The sequence below is a fragment of the Erpetoichthys calabaricus genome, chromosome 9, assembly GCF_900747795.2.
Source record: "Erpetoichthys calabaricus chromosome 9, fErpCal1.3, whole genome shotgun sequence".
NCBI lineage: Eukaryota > Metazoa > Chordata > Cladistia > Polypteriformes > Polypteridae > Erpetoichthys > Erpetoichthys calabaricus.
Window position 1 is genome coordinate 107,892,876 of NC_041402.2, and position 21,381 is coordinate 107,914,256.

General features: G+C 38.2%; 1 protein-coding gene across 2 annotated transcripts in view; it reads left to right on the forward strand.

The window, feature by feature from the left end:
• pdpr (pyruvate dehydrogenase phosphatase regulatory subunit) overlaps window positions 1-21,381 on the forward strand; it is a 305,042-nt gene that overhangs the window by 171,488 nt on the left and 112,173 nt on the right. For both annotated transcript variants that reach the window (XM_051931537.1, XM_051931538.1), the window contains one exon: window positions 13,214-13,331. In XM_051931537.1, coding sequence (XP_051787497.1) covers window positions 13,214-13,331 — 118 coding nt within the window. The remainder of the gene's footprint in view (window positions 1-13,213; window positions 13,332-21,381) is intronic.

The following is a 21,381-nucleotide window of genomic DNA, read 5'->3' on the forward strand; positions in this document are numbered from 1 at the left end:
GTTCAAAGGTTTGAAATAAGTAGAAAATGCTGTTTTTTAGAACAAATTACTTGAGATTAGACTTTCTACGGTGGAAATACACTGAATATTAGAATATAATTTTTAATTCAGTTGTTTTGCATTCTTAATTTTAGCACACTGAAAAATAAAGGCCAAGGAACAAGAGAATAAATCACTAATATAAGTGGAAAATTCTTAATACCAGTGGAGAAAGAAAGTCTTGTTACTTGAAACAAGTTAGCTCATCTTGAAATAGGTAGTCCAATATTTAATCTCGGAGCATATATCTTAAAACAGGAGAATTATTTTACAAAAATCACAGAATAAGAAAAAAACATACAATTATTAAGAAATAAATGCTTGAAATAAGCAAAATTATATGCCAATGGGGTGAGATATATTGACTTGGATTTTTAAAAAATCCTGAAAGTAGTTAATTTCAACACATACTAAGCTATATTTGCATGATATATACAAACAAATTTCAGTCCACCTACAAAAGAATAAGGTAAAAGTAGCACAGTGCTCTCCTTTTAGGATGGTCTTCATTTCAAATTGAAACCAAATATTTTAGCAGAGGTTTGAATTAGGAATTCATTCCTACATTCAAGACACATAATTAATATATAATTTCCTGATATATGTTGGCTTCCTGAATAGATAAAATAACTTACAGTAAAGACATAATCATTAGCATTGCTCTTTAAGTATTACATCGGTATCCAACAGCACTACTGCTGTGTTTACAATACAGAAACAGAGAAAAACATAAGCACATGAAAATTAGTTGACACAGGAAGATTACCTTGTATACAGTGCATCCGGAAAGTATTCACAGCACATCACTTTTTCCACATTTCGTTATGTTACAGCCTTATTCCTAAATGGATTAAATTCATTTTTTTCCTCAGAATTCTACACACAACACCCCATAATGACAACGTGAAAAAAGTTTACTTGAGGTTTTTGCAAATTTATTAAAAATAAAAAAACTGAGAAATCACATGTACATAAGTATTCACAGCCTTTGCTCAATACTTTGTTGATGCACCTTTGGCAGCAATTACAGCCTCAAGTCTTTTTGAATATGATGCCACAAGCTTGGCACACCTATCCTTGGCCAGTTTCGCCCATTCCTCTTTACAGCATCTCTCAAGCTCCATCAGGTTGGATGGGAAGTGTCAGTGCACAGCCATTTTAAGATCTCTCCAGGGATGTTCAATCGGATTCAAGTCTGGGCTCTGGCTGGGCCACTCAAGGACATTCACAGAGTTGTCCTGAAGCCACTCCTTTGGTATCTTGGCTGTGTGCTTAGGGTCGTTGTCCTGCTGAAAGATGAACCGTCACCCCAGTCTGAGGTCAAGAGCGCTCTGGAGCAGGTTTTCATCCAGGATGTCTCTGTACATTGCTACAGTCATCTTTCCCTTTAACCTGACTAGTCTCCCAGTCCCTGCCACTGAAAAACATCCCCACAGCATGATGCTGCCACCACCATGCTTCACTGTAGAGATGGTATTGGCCTGGTGATGAGTGGTGCCTGGTTTCCTCCAAACGTGACGCTTGGCATTCACACCAAAGAGTTCAATCTTCGTCTCATCAGACCAGAGAATTTTCTTTCTCATGGTCTGAGAGTCCTTCAGGTGCCTTTTGGCAAACTCCAGGCGGGCTGCCATGTGCCTTTTACTAAGGAGTGGCTTCCATCTGGCCACTCTACCATACAGGCCTGATTGGTGGATTGCTACAGAGATGGTTGTCCTTCTGGAAGGTTCTCCTCTCTCCACAGAGGACCTCTGGAGCTCTGACAGAGTGACCAGCAGGTTCTTGGTCACCTCCCTGACTAAGGCCCTTCTCCCCCGATCGCTCAGTTTAGATGGCCGGCCAGCTCTAGGAAGAGTCCTTATGGTTTCAAACTTCTTCCACTTACGGAAGATGGAGGCCACTGTGCTCATTGGGACCTTCAAAGCAGCAGAAATTTTCTGTAACCTTCCCCAGATTTGTGCCTCGAGACAATCCTGTCTCGGAGGTCTACAGACAATTCCTTTGACTTCATGCTTGGTTTATGCTCTGACATGAACTGTCGACTGTGGGACCTTATATAGACAGGTGTGTGCCTTTCCAAATCATGTCCAATCAACTGAATTTACCACAGGTGGACTCCAATTAAGCTGCAGAAACATCTCAAGGATGATCAGGGGAAACGGGATGCACCTGAGCTCAGTTTTGAGCTTCATGGCAGAGGCTGTGAATACTTATGTACATGTGCTTTCTCAATTTTTTTATTTTTAATAAATTTGAAAAAACCTCAAGTAAACTTTTTTCACGTTGTCATTATGGGGTGTTGTGTGTAGAATTCTGAGGAAAAAAAATGAATTTAATCCATTTTGGAATAAGGCTGTAACATAACAAAATGTGGAAAAAGTGATGCTCTGTGAATACTTTCCGGATGCACTGTATAACATAAACATCATATCCATATCATTATTGTACATTGTAGTTCAGGACTGTCTCATCTTGTTACAGTTAGAAATGCATAACAAGCTTAATTACATAAACAAAATTTTAACTGGTAACTTTGCCAAAAAACAAGACAAAGAAAATACAACCTAACATGTTACAGTCCACAAAATATCAAATTATCTACAGTTTATCTAATTGATTTTCAAATATGGTAATGGTAAGTATATACAGTACATCATAGACATGCATTTCCTGTTCTACATTTGGCTCATGCAATTTTTCTTCTAGCATATTTGTATTTTCCCTTCAAATTATGTCCAGTAATATTTCAGTTTGAATTGCAGAGAGGACAGCGGCAATGCACTTAGGATATGTTAGATGTAGTGCATAATAGTATGCCATAAGGTACATGATACGTTCCTTCAACATTTCTTGAGGGAAAGTTGTCAAATGGTCACTTTCAATAGCTAGCATGCAGTTATCTTGGTCCACAATAAGGGCAGCGCTAGTCAGTGGTCAGTCTGTGCTGTAGAAAGGCATCAGGATTCTCGGAGGTCTTCAAGACAAACAAAAACCAACAAAGAAAATAGGCTGAATTTATTTTATCCTCTGTAGTCCTATACAGATTTATTATACATTTACTTATTTATAATACTGAATTAATGTGCTAATTTTAACAGAAGCAGTTATACACAGCTTGTAATTGAAATAGCAAAGAAATCACTAAAAATTGAATATTGTTATATTCTGTTGAGCCCTTTTAATCAAACCGTTTAATGTATAATGTCGTTCCTATAGCTAACATTAAAACAACCCTGAAAATTGCCGCCAGTCACAGATAAATAGAATTGCAGTAACTGTCTTTATTTTTCCTTTAAGCAATGTAAAAATGCAAAGCTTTACCTTAAGGCCATGAACTAATGCCTCATGTTTTGTTTCCCAGCTTTTTTGGGGGTAGAGAAAGTGACGGAAACATGGATGGCAGAGCTCTAAACATGGCGACGGCATTTTTCACTAATGGAAAAAAATAAGATTAAATATCTTTTGCATTATGTTCTAATATAACTCAAGCATTCTTCTTTTAATGAAAACAACAACATGCAGCAAGCTTTAAATTAAGAATGATTTATAATAAAAATGATATGATGTCTGATATTATTTTTACCTACTAATATGCTAGAACATGAACAAACAATTGAAATGAACCTTACATAGATCATATTTAAAGTTTTAAGTATTCTTTAAAATATTCCTTCATTATTTATACCTAATAAAGGATAGTGTCAGTCAGTTTATTATTCTGTTGTCTTAAAAAGATGCTAGACAAAATTATTTACAATGCTAATAAATGGCTTTTTAAAAACATAATTATAAGGAAAAATTTATTTCAGAATAACACAGTACAACCTTCTAATACAATGAAGAAAAGGGAACCTGGAATTTACAAATCAATAGTTACTGGCAAAGAGAGCAGTAGTAATATTTTGCATGAAAATTTCTCAAAGTTTGGCTTACTATAATATAGACTTGGTCTTTATGGAAAAAATGGCATAAAAAAGTGCAACCCTTTGAGCATCAACTGCAAAATATCATAACTTTAAACAACTTCAATTTGACTTTCATTTAGGCCTATCATGCTGCAACACTGAGTAAACTGCATAACTAACTATAAAATGAGTTTGAATAAAATATGCATGACAAATGTTACCATCATCGTGCATATGTGGAAGCTTCAGGATCTTCTTCATTACTCCATACAGCTGTGCTTTTCCATAAAAACTGGTCCATCCGCTCTTAACTTCTGTGATGTAGTTAAGATTATTCCAACTAAGAATACAACACATTTCATCCATTATCTATAAAATAAGCACACTCTAAGTCAGCACATATTTTAAGAAACCATTTTCAAAAATATTTCAGTCAAATGTCTGTTTTATGTACTTACATGATCCAGTTCTTTAAAGCATGGGTAAGCCTCCCATAGAATCTATAAATGACCTCTGTGCATTAAATTCATGATCAAGGAGCTAGGTAACTGCAAATTTATTTGGTTTTGGTTTCTTATAAAGGTCCTGTAGTGTTTTGTAGTGCCTGGCCTGTATTTAGTGGCTGTCAGCTATTGTGTCAACAGCTGCAAAAACATGTAAATGAATAATCCAATCAGTTGTGTTTTCTAAACAGTCTGAACTAAGATGGGATATGACCATCTCTATTGTGCACTTACCAGATGGTTCACATTCTTTCTCTGCTGTAACTTCTTGGGTACGACTAGTAGGTGACACAATAACAAGCGTCGCTGAAGCAATAGAATTCCCTGAGGATGCAGTGGAATTGGCCTCACCTGAATTCTTGACTTCAGCAGCATCAGGCTTGTCAGTGGTGATGCCGAAACATCTCTTTATTTATTTGAGGCATACAGTCTTGTCGCTTCTGAGGTGTGCAGATATTCTGTGGCCTTTTCAGGAATTGTTTAAACACAGGTTCCTGTAATGAGATTACACTCTTTTAAAAAGTTTGCAAGTGAGTACAAGGTGTGACTGCTCAGTCTATAACCCCTATAAAAACTAGTTACTTACACTCACCCATGAATTTTGATCTTCAGCTGCACATAGCTTTGGATAATACTTGACTATACGTTTTGCCATTGAAGAAACCTCATGTTTGGAGGTATATTTGTCTTCCTTTGTTGTTATCCTCAGTATGGGCACTATGTTGGTCACTGTATTTCTAATTAATCTACAGCACAGATCCTTTGAAAGAATACAATGCTCCTCTTTCCCTATGCGCTGCAGTGTTTTCTGACCTGCTCCAACTCACTGTCACTATGAAGTATGTATTCAGGGCTTGGTAGTTGAATGATTTTAGAGGGGCTGGCTTCTCTTAAAAGTTTTCTGGAACATCCTTGCTCACTGGATTGATGGGTAGGTGAAAAACTTGGCATTTGTTGGAGTATTGCATTCAGACGAGGAGGGAGATGTGCAGCTGTCTTGTAAGTTATCTTGCTGCACAGAAAACTGCTCCTGTTAAAAAAAAGAAATACAGGAAAAGGACATTGAAAATAGTCACCAGTTATCAATAAACAGTTTATGAATTATGAAATTTGATGAAGCCTGACATAAATGGAAATATTTACTTTTATTTAACGTAAATGAAATTAGTAATCAAAGACAGCATTGCTCAAATATCTGACCACTTATATTTTCATTGTTAATATTTTTATGTAACTAAAAACAAGATAGTCATCATCATCTTTACTTCCTTATAAAACACAGAAATGATATGTGCTCAGACATCTATTGATATGGAGTATTTTCACAATATGTTGTATTGAACTAAATAAGTGCTACATGAGTACTGTGAAATTCTTACTTCTGTGTGCTAATTAACATGTAACACGCTATCATTCTCTGGCACCATGATAAATTTTATCAAAACATTTGTAAATTAATATAGACTTTGTATAAATGACAAAAATACATAAATATGTGTTTACACAAAGATTCATATGGTGAGGTGAACATGTTGGGGAAACAGCCTTGATGGATGCATGAGCTGTCCTGCGCTCAGGTGACATTTCAAACTGCTTTTATTGAATTATGGAAAATTTTAATTGAGAAGGACCATGCCCAAGTTTCTACTCTTCACATTTCCACATCTATAAATATATATTTATGTTGTCATCACTTTCATATCATAAATGTCCTCCTTTTCCCTATTATCATTAATATTTCTCCCCTGCTTGATCTCAGATATCATCAGGACATGGACACTTCTGACATAAAAGTTGCTACAGAAGCCTTTAATCTCAACAAAAAGAACAAAGCAAAAGTGATAATAACTACATTGTTTGCTCAACAATATTTCTTAAAAAAAATAAATAAATAAATAAAAATAAAATAAAATAAATAATGCTGACCTCTTGATGTACTGCTGGCCATGAGGTTTTCTTCGAAGGAAATGTTCAGATCTTCACGTGAAAGAGTCCCCAGAAGATCTTCTGTAACATTTGCAACTTTAAAGCAACAGAGAAGACCAGTAATTCATTCATATTTGGACATCATCTTCACAATTACCGGCAGTCATTTCCAACTCAGGTTTTAGGCTTTAAGTGCTAAATTTACAAATTTTTATAAGTTTAAGAGTTTCTTGAAAGATGGTACAAGTGCAAATCATGATACCTTTTTATAAATGTTTTACATTTTGTTTCCTTTCTGAACAAGTATATCATACTGAGGTTTTAGGCAAGTAGATATATCCTACAGAGGTGTATTTACCGTGTTGCCTGATCAAGGACACGATACATATGACTTACTAACTTAATTTGCGAGTGTATAAAATTAGCAGGGCGTTAACATTTCACTCAGACTGGGGCCTTCACCTGTGCCATTAAAGTAATAAAGAGCACTGTCTCACTCAGGGCTGACTCTAGAATATATATATTTATATGACGTGCTCATGTATGGTATTGATAACGAAGTTAAGGGGGATAAGTGCTCCCATTGCAGTTTCAAGTGCCGCAATCTTTTTATATTCGAACAATGAGCTTACAATTGTGGATACCTCAAAATTGATAATAATTTTAAAATACTGGCCTCTACATTTTAAAGTTTTTCTTTAAAGGTATCTCAAATAGAAGCAACTTGGGTCGTGTTCACTTTTACTACCGGTAATAACATGAGGCGCGTGCAACGCAGTTAGAACTTGGCACATTTTTAAAAGATACATTTCAATTTATTTTTAAGCAAGCAGAAGTCTGTATCAGAACGTCTTTAACAACTTTTTAAATAAATCACTGTAACAAATCAACGACATTTAGCTAACATTTATTTCATAATAACTCTGTATATATGAAATCTAACAATCGTGGCGCTCGATAAAAACAGTCTGGTGTTGCTGTGCAGCCTCAAACTACTCATTAATGCCTAAAATGGCAAGAGAAGCGCTAAATGTACCAATATGTTCGAATGCAAGAACTGCATGCAGCGTAAGTTATAATTCAGGCCAGTGTTTGCTGGTTAAATTGCAAAGGTGAAAACCGTAAATGAAAAAATAAATATTTATAACATAAACCCCTGCATTTATTTTTAAAATCTTATGTAATGGTTACACGAAACTAGCTTGCCCCACTACTTCTGTTTTGTGTCGTAATGATTATAGGTATCTACGTGGACAGGTGAATTCTTGTGAATTCATAAAAACAGAATGCACTGCAGCAACAGTAAATGTCAATTAGAAACTTACCTTTTAATATTTCCAGTGTGACTTCGTCAAGTGAATCCATTGGTTTATATGCATAAATATGTTACTTTATCAGCTGCGAAGAGCAAAGCAGTATTTTAGCTAACTATGTAACATTGTTAACCTTATGGTGAGAACGTTTCAAAATGTAACAACTGATGGGTGGGAAAGCTAAGGACGCTTCACAGGGAACACGTTTACGCATGCTCAAAGAAAGGTATGTTCCATTACATGATAAAGAAGGGGTCAAAAAGAGTGCTGAATATTATATTTGTTAAAAAAAATAAATAACCGTATTTATGTAAAAAAAAAACAAAAAAAAACAAACAAAAACAATGTAATTATACCGTTAGCTTTTCATATACTCAACAATGTCATTGACGTACAGTACTGTACAAAAGTTTTAGGCAGGTGTGAAAAAATGCTGTAAACAAAGAATGCTTTCAGAAATATAAATAATGATTGTTTATTGTTATCAATTTACAAAATGCATTGGTGTTGCTACCTTTTGCCTTCAAACCAGCATCAATTCTTATAGGTACACTTGCACAAAGTCAGGGATTTTGTAGGATTGTAGTCAGGTGTATGATCAACCAATTATACCAAACAGGTGCTAATGATCATCAATGTCACACGTAGGTTGAAACACAGTCATTAACTGAAACAGAAACAGCTATGTAGGATGGGTGAGGAACAGCCAAACTCTGCTACCAAGGTGAGGTTGTGGAAGACCGTTTCATGTCATGGCAAGATTGAGCACAGCAACAAGACACAAGGTAGTTATACTACATCAGCAAGGTCTTTCCCAGACAAAGATTTCAAAGCAGACTGGGGTTTCAAGATGTGCTGTTCAAGCTCTTTTGAAGAAGCACAAAGAAATGGGCAACGTTGAGGATTGTAGACGCAGTGGTCAGCCAAGGAAACGTAGTGCAGCAGATGAAAGACACATCAAGCTTATTACCCCTCGAAATCGGAAGATGTCCAGCAGTGCCTTCAGCTCAGAACTGGCAGAAACCAGCGGGACCCAGGTACACCCATCTACTGTCCGGAGAAGTCTGGCCAGAAGTGGTCTTCATGGAAGAGTTGCAGCCAAAAAGCCATACCTCCGACGTGGAAACAAGGCCAAGCGACTCAAGTATGCACGAAAACATTGGAACTGGGGTGCAGAAAAATGGCAGCAGGTGCTCTGGACTGATGAGTCAAAATTTGAAATATTTGGCTGTTGCAGAAGGCAGTTTGTTCGTCGAAGGGCTGGAAAGCGGTACAATAATGAGTGTCTGCAGGCAACAGTGAAGCATGGTGGAGGTTCCGTGAACGTTTGGGGCTGCATTTCTGCAAATGGAGTTGGAGATTTGGTCAGGATTAATGGTGTTCTCAATGCTGAGAAATACAGGCAGATACTTATCCATCATGCAATACCATCAGGGAGGCGTATGATTGGCCCCAAATTTATTCTGCAGCAGGACAACGACCCCAAACATACAGCCAAAGTCATTAAGAACTATCTTCAGTGTAAAGAAGAACAAGAAGTCCTGGAAGTGATGGTATGGCCCCCACAGAGCCCTGATCTCAACATCATTGAGTGTGTCTGGGATTACATGAAGAGGCAGAAGGATGTGAGGAAGCCTACGTCCACAGAAGATCTGTGGTTAGTTCTCCAAGATGTTTGGAACAACCTACCAGCCAAGTTCCTTCAAAAACTGTGTGCAAGTGTACCTAGAAGGATTGATGCTGTTTTGAAGGCAAAGGGTGGTCACACCAAATATTGATTTGTTTTAGATTTCTTTTGTTCATTCACTGCATTTTGTTGATTGATGAAAATAAATGATTAACACTTCCATTTTTGAAAACATTCTTTGTTTACAGCATTTTTTCACACCTGCCTAAAACTTTTGCATAGTACTGTAAATAATTTTTTTTCCTAAAATTATGGAACGATCCTGTATATTACATCATATAACAGCTACAGTCACTCAGCACTCGTGCTTTTTGCTGTTTAAACACCAAAGATGATTTGGCGTTGTTTTATTTGCCGCTTGTTTGTGGCTTTGAGTTTAAAACGACTTTTGAACCATAGCAACACTACACATTATATTGTTTGGAGTTTCAAGTTCATGATGCTGTGTCTTTGATAGAGATGTTTTATCATTTGAAATTAAAATCCCTAACCTGGATAAATCCACCCGTTTTGATGATGCTATGAAGCTGGTTAATTTTAATTCCAGTGAGACTATATGACTGAAAAACAAAATGTATATTCTTGTGAAGTACTACCATGGGGATATCATTGAATTATATAAAACTTTTAAAGATTCCTAAATTCTTGAACTTTTCTTTTTATGTTAATAAATTCCAGCAACACTGTTTGGATTAAGCCATTTATTTGACACAGTGAAAATGCTCTTGCATCAAACCACCAGACACATTTTTTATACAAGGGTCATTTATTTTAAAATGTGGAAACCATTTTGATTTGAAGAAAAATATTACCATTTGAATATAATAAAATACTACCCTTTGCAGGGAATCCAGCTGTTAAATCATACTAGTTACAGAGAAAGGCTACTGAATTAGGCAAGTGTTAATCTGAAATGTCGTAGTTGTTAACAAAATCAAGGTTGTATTCTAAAACCTTTCTGGAATAAAAAGAGTTTAATTTAAGTCTCGGGGTTGTGTCTTACTCATTTCTTAAAACAAGACAAACCTAGAAAGTTCTGGTTCTTGAAATAAGAATACATGTACTGCTATGCTCATTGCTGTAGTTGATAACAGGCTTTTCTCTCACAGTTGTGCTTTTTTTAAGTTGAAATTGTCTTGGAATTACACTTTTATATCTAAGTCGGATATCTTAAGACCAGTTATCTTGAATTGAGCAAAATAATCTAGCAAGTATCATTGTAACGTGAGATATTTAATCTCTTGGGGCAAAATATCTATATATATAATTCACTAAGTCCATGGCAAGCAAGATGCACGCAAGACAGCCCCACCGACCATGGCACACGCACGTCAGAGCCCCGCCCGCCCCTGGGAGGTGGGGGCGCGGCTCTGGTCCTCCAGTTTTCAGTCACAGACAATTGTATGTTGCTATCTCCAGAGTTCCCTTACAGTCGTATCCTCAAACCCATCCCATAAGAAGAAGCATGTTTGTCGCGGATGTGAATCCCTGTATGCAGCGTGTAAAACAGTTTGCGAGGGGAATCCCATGGTCTTACAGTTGGTGGGCGGGTCTCTGTTCGTTGCTCTTGCAAGCGGGCACATGACCAGGCAGTGTGTATGCTTCGAGAGTGAGGGTGGACGCGACAGGACCATCTAAGAAGAATCCTATTTGTCGCGGTTGTGAATCGCTGTATGCAGCGTGTAAAACAGTTTGCGAGGGGTATCCCATGGTCTTAGCAGTGTCTATGCTTCGATGTGAATTGCTGTATGCAGCGTGTAAAATGCTGTATTGTATGTTGCCCTCTCCAGAGTTCCATCTTTTCATTCACCTACAGTCGTATCCTCAAAACCAACCTCATTTGGACAACTGTGTCTTTCAGGAAGTGTTCACCCATCAATACATAATTATGCCGCATATGCTACGCCGCGGGTTGGCTAGTTAGATATATAACCTTAAAATAAGAAATTTTTACTTGTTAAGAAAAAATGTTTTGCAGTGAAGGGATCTGCAACAAAGTACAAAATATGATTACTTTAATATACCAGCAATTGTGATATCCCAAACATTATGGTGCCCTGAAATGGGGGAACCATGTAGAAAAAATGTTGTAATTTCTATATGGTGTGATCAAAATTTGTGCAAATACCCTTAGAGTTTGCAAAGTGCACTTTAATCACATCTGAAATGTTTGATTTGTAATTTAAAACTGTGGAGCAGAGTGGTAAATCAATGAAAAAGGTGTCTTGTTCCATACATTATATAGGTCACTGTATGTAGATGTACAGTATGTGTGTATATATGTGGGCATATGTATTTTTTACACATAACACACCCTTGAAAGGCACAGTACATCAACTATGGTGCCATGTTTCCAGATTTATACTTAATCAGCAGGGACTAAAAATAAATCTTCATCTTGTATATGATTTGAGATATTATGATAATGTTGTTGAATGCATTAAGTGTAATGAGTTGCTGAAGATACTTGGAGACATAAAGCTGCTATGGCATGGATCTCTGTTTTAACTTAGTCCATTTCACTTAGGCGTATGTGTGTAGCATATAGTTAAGCTCTGTGTTCTCTTTTCTCCTCATTCAAGTGTAGTGTGACAGCATACATGCTGCACTGATGAATTGAGCATCTTGGTAGAATATCTTAAAGTACATAAGTTATGTGACACAGTTTTAGAAATTAGTAAATTCTTTCAAGAAATTGAGTGATAGTGCCAATTTGTAAGGGAAAGGGATGATGTGTGGTTGTCAGTTTGTCATCCCTTATTGACTGCCATAGTTTGTCTAGTAATGAACATAAACAAAAATGAGGTGGATGGAAATCATGAGTTTTACCCTATTTTTGGAATGTAATTGCTTGCAGTGGCACAAGGATTTGCCTTTACTTATTGAAGAGCATGTCAGTATTGCTCAGTTGTTTTTTAATACTGTGAAATGCATTGTTCCATGGAATGGTATGTGTGAGAGTTCTAGCACTGTATGTCTTGAAACACTCTAACATATACCATTATTTTTAAAAGCCACTTCTTTAGAATTTCATGTCAATCTAAGAATTTGTATGTATATAAATCTCTCTATTATAATAAAAAAATCCTGGGACGAGATGTGACTTTTTCAGAGAGATACTTGCATGTCCCGCAAGATGAGACTTTGTGCCAAGAGGTTTAACCATGCCTGGGGCCGGAAATAAAAGACAAAGAGTAGATGACAAAGTATAGCGTCGTAAAAAATTAAAAAATGTTGGCGAGATACACATGCAGAGCAGGTTAGAGATAATGAAAGTACTAAAATTCGAAAGTCTCAAAAAAAAAATGATTGTTTGTGCTAATGCAATCTTTACTAACGGAAATTATTACTCGGTGAAGTAGCGGAACAGCGAAAAGAGATTGAATGTATTGTTCGGGTTTAAACTTAGATCGTCTAATTTGTGTTGCCATCAGGGAACAGCAGTGTTTCTTCCCAATGAAGAGGCCTATCTGCGAGAATTAAAAGATTTGTTGTTTGGTGAAAGTGAAATGCACATATGGGAGCGGCAGAGACGCGAAGTGGCTGGTACGTAGTGCAGACTGGGGAGGATATAATTTTTGTAATTTTTTAGGGATTGGTAGTACCATTTAATTTATTTGTGTTAATACTAGAAACATTTTTTACATATATTATGTATTAGCTAGTTATAGAAAGAAATATGCGATCTTTTTTAATATGCAGTATATAGTGTATTTTTGTCTTGTTATAGTGTCCTTTATTTACATTGAAATTACATCCCAGAAGTGTTTGTCATTCATGATTTTCTTGTTTTTGACTCTGTGGTAGTATAATTTATGCATCTGTGTTGATTTTGTTTAGTGGGCATACGAGTTGGGCCTTGCTGGAGAAGAGCCTGTGTCTGTTCCAGTTCATGCATGTGAACATTTTTACCTCCTTAGCAAAGTTCTTAAACAACCTCTACAACCTTCAACTCCAGGTAAGTGTTGTTCATTCAGTATTTTGCACACACAGCATGTCCTTTGCGAGTTTAATTCAGAATTCTTGTCATGAAATAAATATAAATACTTGAAATGTAAATGTAATGAAATGTTATTTATTTTGATGTATTCTAGCTGTATAATTATTCACATTTACAGGGCTATACATAAAAACATTTTTATGTTATCTGAATTCTAGATACTAAACAGACCTTTGTCTTGGTGTGAATTGTTGTTTTAATAGCATCTGTGAGATTCTTAGTTAACAAAGATGATGTGAATATGAACATTAATTGTTTTTTTATTTAATGATTAATTTAGCAGGAGAGGAGAACAAGATCTTTTGATGCAATAATAATCAAGCAGAGTCTTTTGAAGTTTTGATGAGTTTTCCATACAATGTGTGTTAGTCAGAGAGATGTAAATAATCCTCATACCTGGTCATAAATCTCTTATCTCTGTTTAAACCATGCTGCAATGTGTTAACTTCCCATTCCTTTCTCTCTTGCTGTGTCTTGAAGTTGCCCATAAGTACTGTGATTTTAAAGTCCTTCCCATAGTGTCCATCGCTGCTGAAGTGAACTCCTACAGGAACATCGCTATTGCCATGCTTAATGTGGAACCTGTGTAAATTTATTCTTTGGCAGAGTGTTTGTCCATTTTCTTCCACATCAAGTGCAGGGTTGGGACATTTCATACACAGAAGTAGGAAGGCTACATCAGATGATCTACAGGAAAATGATCCCATTATGTGATGTTCTTGATAGTAGTGTAGTATAAATACTCGATCTGTATTCTAAATGTGAGAGCATGTTTTACTTCTTTTCTGTAGACGGGGAGATGTATCATTATCTGTTGGTTCACTCGGGAAGCTTTGGACAATTAGTTGCTGCAGGTTTGGTGGTTGTCTGTACGCCAGGACGGTAGGTTCTGGAAATACATGTAGGTTATAGGTGACAACAAGGGGAGGTGGTTCTTGTTGTCTTTGTTTTTATATTCCAGGAGGTTGTCTCTGGGTAATGATGACATGCTGAGAGATGTTTCCCCAGTATCTCCCCCCTGGCATATAAACTATATATTGTTCTCCTTTTCTTCTAAATCAATCTTGGGCTGGAGGGGTCATTTTTTATATTGAAAATCACCCACTTAAAGGATTTCCAATGCTGTTTTTGTCCTAGTGTCTGTATAAACACAGAGAATTTCAGTTTCTATATTACATCTTGCCTGAAAAAGGGGCCTTAGCTGCCTTGAAGCTTGCATATTGTAGTCTGTTCAGTTAGCCAATAATAGGTGTAATTTTGCTTGACTTCTCATTGTTTAGAGTACAATTTGTTATAATGTTACATTTGTAACATGTATATACTGAAGTCTCAAGGATGCAGCATGACAGCACTTGATTGTAAAATACACAATTTGTAAAACTGGGTATCAAGATTAATCATAAGATCCTCCCTTGCAATTGTTGTGCAATATGCTTTGTTGATCTGATAGCTGGCTCGGAGATTTGCAAAAAGTCAATGCCATTCACGTCTCAATGACATGGCAAAAACAAAGATCACAAGATGGACAGTGACTCCTGTCTGGTCAATGGCTCTGGCTTTTCTACTAACAATGGGGGAAAAAAAACCCACTATTGAATACCAACATCTGTCTTCAGCTTTTAGGTCAGTGCTACATGATGACAGTTTGTCCATACCAAAGCCACCAGAATCATGGAGACATATGGAAAACGATTGGGTCAGGGCACAGGTTTGTCAAACGCAAAACCAGATTACAAATTTTCTGTTGCCAGGAGTGAAAATTTCTGTGTTCCAGACTCAGCCAGAGGATCTGACATATTTCTTTATACAGGTTAACAACTTCTTTTTCTGCATTGATGTTGATGTACTGTCAATGACTATAATGTCACCTTTGTAATGATTCTTCACTGTAAAGCCAGAAAGTTGTCTTGTTACATACTGTGACTGGCAATGCCCACCCTTCAATATCCATTGGCTATTCAGTATGCTTGAAGGAAACCTATGAAAATATGGAATTGTTGTTAAAACATTTACAGTAAAACAACAGCAACTAGAACATCTATGGTAATCTAAAAGTAGTGCTACTAGGAGTGCAGCTTTAAATATGCCAGGGACTGTTTTATTTATGAATGGGACAGCTGTTTTAAAGAGTCTCATAACATTAAAAAAAAACTGGCCTTTCTGTAGCCATTTGGTTTCAAGCCAGAAAAAGGTGGCACATAAACCACATTTAGACCCCAAAAATATTTTTCACTCTCTCTTCCAATAAAACTTGGACTGTTGAAAAGATTTTGTGAAAGTGATGAAAAAAGATGGATTGCAATAGTTTGAGACAAATGCTTCTACGAATTATTGGTGCCAAGATTAAGGAAGTTATTTTTGTTTCTCCAAACATCAGACACATCATCAATAACAAGTAGTTCATGGAAATTGCATGGAATGTAGTTAAGGATGTTGTTGAGAATTTTCTTGGCAACTGCTTGCTGGTCAGCTTGTTGATATTATGCTTAAAGCATTGTGAAAAGACAAAAAACAAAGATGATGATTTGGGGGAATCCACCCCGTATATTATTAGAACCACCATAATCAAAAACGAGTAGTCATCAAAGATGGAGTCAGTATGTGACTGAGTTGGGTTAATGGAGGTCTTGGCTTTATACATGCTCGGCAGGATATGGAGGGAAGTGAGGTCAGGAGAATGGTGTGGTCTGTTGCCAGAGGTAGATGGAATTTTACTTGGTTTTCCCTTCTGGAGGTATGTGGAAGAGGGAGAAAAGGTATTAGTGTGATTCATCAACCCCTGACTCTGTAGTTCACACTCAGGTAAGCCCTTAGACTGTCTCCGCATGCATGCGTGACAGCATATAAAACCATAAAATGCATCATATCACTAAAGATTCATTTTCTGCACTCATACCTGGATTATTTACTGCCAATGCTGCTGCAGTCATTGATGAACATGGTAAAAGTTCTCACAAGGTCATTGAAATAATGAAAAAGCAGTATCAGTGCAAGTGCAATACATGAATGCTGGCTGACTATTGTTAAACACTGAATAGAGATGCATCAGATGCAGAGTACAAAGAAAATTCAGCAGCCAGACATTTTTAGCTCATTCAAGCTATTGCAATGTGTCAGCATCATTAACCAATTAAAATAGAAGGCCAAGTCAGGAAAGACAGACCTGGGGATATGATGGGTAAGGGAATTGCCCCCCAGGCAATTGTGGGTTGATTTCAATAGTGATGTCTTGCCATTATTTTCTCTTATTGTTGTTGTGTCTGTTGTTGTGCAAAGTGATAAACTTCTTCATTTATTGTCTGTCTCCAAAATGAACGGTCCTCAGCAAGTGTCTCAAGCTGCATATGTGGAATGGAACAGGCCTTCCAGCATTTTTTTTGATCCACCTTGAGGTTGGAATCCTTCAGTGAGTTCACCATATAGAACCATCCGGGGAAGCCAAGACTCATCCATGCGGATAACATGTCCAGACCCAGTTGAGCAGCATGGTCTCAATATTAGATGATGAGCAGCATTCCAGAATATTAGTGTGTGGAACCCTGTCCTTCCAAGTGATACCCAGGATCTTTTGGAGGCAGCAGATGTGGAACGCTTCTAGTGCGCAGATTTGCTTGTGGTAGGGAGTCCAGGACTTGCATCCATAAAGGAGTGTTGATATACATACTGCATGATATACCACAACCCTTGGTTGCCTTGCAGAGATTTTCGTTACAGAAGGCACACTTGCATAGGCAGACAGTTGCAGAGGAGGCTAGTTAGAGGCAGTTTTCAATACCCTTAGTCACAGAGGCATCACTAAGTATTATTCTTCCAAGGTAGGGGAAGGATTGTGTGTTGCCCATTGTCTTGTTGCCAATTTTGATGTCCGCTGTAGGACATCATTTGAGCAAAGTGAGGAATTTTAGGGGACATCCAAGCTTACCGAGTATTTCCCAAAGCATCTCACAGGTGATGGTGTCAAATGCTTTCTGTAGCTCAGTGAAGGCAAAGTTGGTGTCTCTCTGGTGTTCCCAAGCCTTCTCTAGGAGTTGGCAGAGAACGGAGATCATGTCAATTGTGATGCATTTGGGATGAAAGCCAGCTTGCGAGTCTGGATATACTCTTCCTGCAATGTGATGAAGTAGGCAGGGAAGCATGACATGGCCAAGGATTTTCTTGGCAACATCTAGCAATGAAATACCACGGCTGTTGCCACAGTCTAAATGGTCCCCCTTTTTCTTGGCGACAATGGTAGCATTTTCCATGAGTCAGGAATTTTGCCAAGCTTCCAGCAGAGATTGAAGAAATTGGTCAATTTGACTAGTTTGCAGACTTTCAGCTTTAATTCAGTGGGGTGAACAAAATGATTGCATAAAAATGTGAGGCAACTAAAGCATTTTTTTAATACAATCCCTTCATTTCAGGGGCTCAAAAGTAATTGGACAATTGATTCAAAGTCTATTTCATGGGCAGGTGTGGGCAAGTCTGTCATTATGTCATTATCAATTAAGCAGATAAAAGGCCTGGAGTTGATTTGAGGTGTGGTGCTTGCATGTGAAACATTTTGCTGTGAACAGACAACATGCGGTCAAAAGAGCTCTCCATGCAGGTGAAAGAAGCCATCCTTAAGCTGCGAAAACAGAAAAAACCCATCCGAGAATATTACAAGTGGCAAAATGTACAGTTTGGTACATCCTGAGAAAGAAAGTAAGCACTGGTGAACTCAGCAACGCAAAAAGACCTGGACATCCATGGAAGACAACAGTGATGGATGATCGCAGAATCATTTCCATGGTGAAGAGAAACCCCTTCACAACAGCCAACCAAGTGAACAACACTTTCCAGGGGGTAGGCGTATCGATATCCAAGTCTACCATAAAGAGAAGACTGCATGAAAGTAAATACAGAGGTGCAAGGTGCAAGCCACTCATAAGCCTCAGGAATAGAAAGGCTAGATTGGACTTTGCTAAAGAACATCTAAAAAAGCCAGCACAGTTCTGGAAAAACATTCTTTGGACAGATGAAACCAAGATCAACCTCTACCAGAATGATGGCAAGAAAAAGTATGGAGAATGCGTGGAACATCTCATTATCCATAGCATACCACATCATCTGTAAAACACGGTGGAGGCAGTGTGGTGGCTTGTGCGTGCATGGCTGCCAGTGGCATGGGGACACTAGTGCTTACTGATGATGTGACACAGGACAGAAGCAGCCAAATGAATTCTGAGGTGTTGAGAGACATACTGTCTGCTCCAATCCAGCTAAATGCAGTCAAATTGATTGGGCAGCGTTTCACGATACAGATAGACAATGACCCAAAACATACAGCCAAAGCAACTCAGGAGTTTATTAAAGCAAAGAAGTGGAAAATTCTTGAATGGCCAAGTCAGTCACCTGATCTTAACCCAATTGAGCATGCATTTCACTTGTTGAAGACTAAACTTCAGACAGAAAGGCCCACAAAACAAACAGCAACTGAAAGCCGCTGCAGTAAAGGCCTGGCAGAGCATTAAAAAAGGAGGAAACCCAGCATCTGGTGATGTCCATGAGTTCAAGACTTCAGGCTGTCATTGCCAGCAAAGGGTTTTCAACCAAGTATTAGAAGTGAACATTTTATTTCCAGTTATTTAATTTGTCCAATTACTTTTGAGCCCCTGAAATGAAGGGATTGTGTTTAAAAAAAAAATGCTTTAGTTGCCTCACATTTTTATGCAATCGTTTTGTTCACCCCACTGAATTAAAGCTGAAAGTCTGCACTTCAACTGCATCTGAGTTGTTTCATTTAAAATTAATTGTGGTAATGTACAGAACCAAAATTAGAAAAAAGTTGTCTCTGTCCAAATATTTATGGACCTAACTGTATATATTTCAGCTGGTATAGTGTCTTCACAAGCAGCTTTTTAGTTCTTAAGGGCTTGGATGGCATTTTGTACATCGTGGAGAGTTGGACACTCATCTATTTCAGTGAGGAGTGTGGAGATATTCTTGAGGACTGAAAGATTCACTGGGTTCATTTAGTTCAACAGTTCTCAAAAGTGCTCATAGGTCTTGTTTTCATCTGTGTAGCATTTGATTTAAGTGGCCTTGTTAACCTCCCAGTTGTTCTGGATTTCACCGAACCTGTATTGTATAATTGATCTAGGTTTTTGTTTTTTATTTCTACCCCACTTCTATTAATGGATTTGCAAGATGAGCTTGGAATGCTGCATTCTTGGCCTCCAGGAGGGGGAGAAACTTGTCTTTGTCCTCCTCAAACCAGTCTGGACTCTTCCTCTTGGAGAATCCAAGGGCCTTCTTGGATGTTGACTGCAGGGCTGTCAACCATGAGGTCTGTAGTTCATCAATATCAGGATTGATGGTCATGATGTCACCATCTGTGGTTGGGATCTGGATGTGCTCAAGCTGCTTGTGAAGATGACTTGTCAAAGCGAGCCTGGTGTCAGTGGTTGCAAAGGATGCAACTTTGAGGCGTGGCTTGAGGGATTGTCTTCTGGTAGGTGGTCTAAGTACATTGCAGAGGATGGATAAGACAAGTCTATGGTCTGTCCAGCATTCTGATCTTCGCATCACTCATGTAATCAAGAAATCTTGGAGATCATGCCAATGAACAATCATATAGTCCTGGAGGTGCCAGTTCTTTGATCAAGGATGCATCCATGTCGTCTTGTGTTTGTTGGGGAGCTGAAACATTGTGTTGGTAAAGGACAGTTGTTGCTCCGCACAGAAGGATAAGAGACGGAGCCCGTTAGCATTCATGTTTCCAGTTTCAGGTTTCCCAATCACATTATTCCAAACATCTGAGTTCCTTCCAATTCATGCATTGAAGCCTCCAAGTAAGGCAATCTTGTCTGAAGCAGGAACATTATGGACTGCTTTGTCAAGTGAAACAAAAGTTGTCCTTTTCTTCCGCTGTTGAATCCAGCATAGGAGCATTTGTACTAATGATTGTCTTATAGGAACCTTTCGACAGTGGAGTGTGTGGGGTTATTAAGCGTAAGCTGATGCCAACAGGGAACTCAAGGATTTTTGGAAGGAGTTCATTCTTGGCAGCAAGGCCAATTCCATGGATCTGCATCTCTGGCTTTGGTTGTCCTTTCCAGAAAAATGTATATCTGTGGTTTCAGTGCTGGATCCTTCATCATCAAGACGAGTCTCACTGAGGGCTTAGATGTCCACCTTGTAGCACTGGAGCTCTGATGCTACAAGGAGTGTTCTCCAAGGTGGTCAGTCGGTAGTGGTCAAATCCATGAGTGTGAGGACACTCCAAGAAGCTAGGATAAAAGATTTTGTATTTTTTTTTCATTTAGAGGGGTGACTCATCAGGTGCGTTTTGTCCTCTCCCCATCAGGGGTAGGCAGTGCTATCCTTAAAAAAGGCTGCCTAGTTATGATGGCAGGACACAGATGAGGCACTTGTTCCGGGTGTGCCTTGGAATGGCCATCACACCAACTCCGCAATACATGGTAATTCCATACTAAGAACATACACCATCACTCAATGGTAGTTCTCTTCATCTGTTGCCCATTGCTGTAGGACTTTGACACAGGAGAAAGGATGAGGAGGATAGATGGAAGAAGAGCCTGTGCAAAAGAGTTGTTGATATTGGTGATAGTGAGAGTACACAATCCTCAATCACACCACTTCACTTCCTGACTGGAATCCATGTGGCAAGCCGGGTCCAAGACAACGAAGTACAGCAGGAATTGCATCACTTTGGATGGACCCTTGGTGGGACGAGGTGGTTGAGTCGGCCTTAGTCACCTCTTAGCTCACCTCTAACCTTGTCTCCATGTGTGGCCCTACCAGGATTACACAACTCTCAACGGCATCTCTCATAGGATCATTGAATCATATGATAGCCCAAAGCTTAGGGGTTAACAAAGTTCTGGAATTGCATGGAACCTTGTGTTTACCTCTGCCTGCAGACTTCTTACCAAATGCCAAAGACAGAGAAATAGATAACCTGGGTGTTGGGTCTTGCTGCACACAGTATAAAATCTAACCTGGGTGTCAGGTTTTGCTGCAC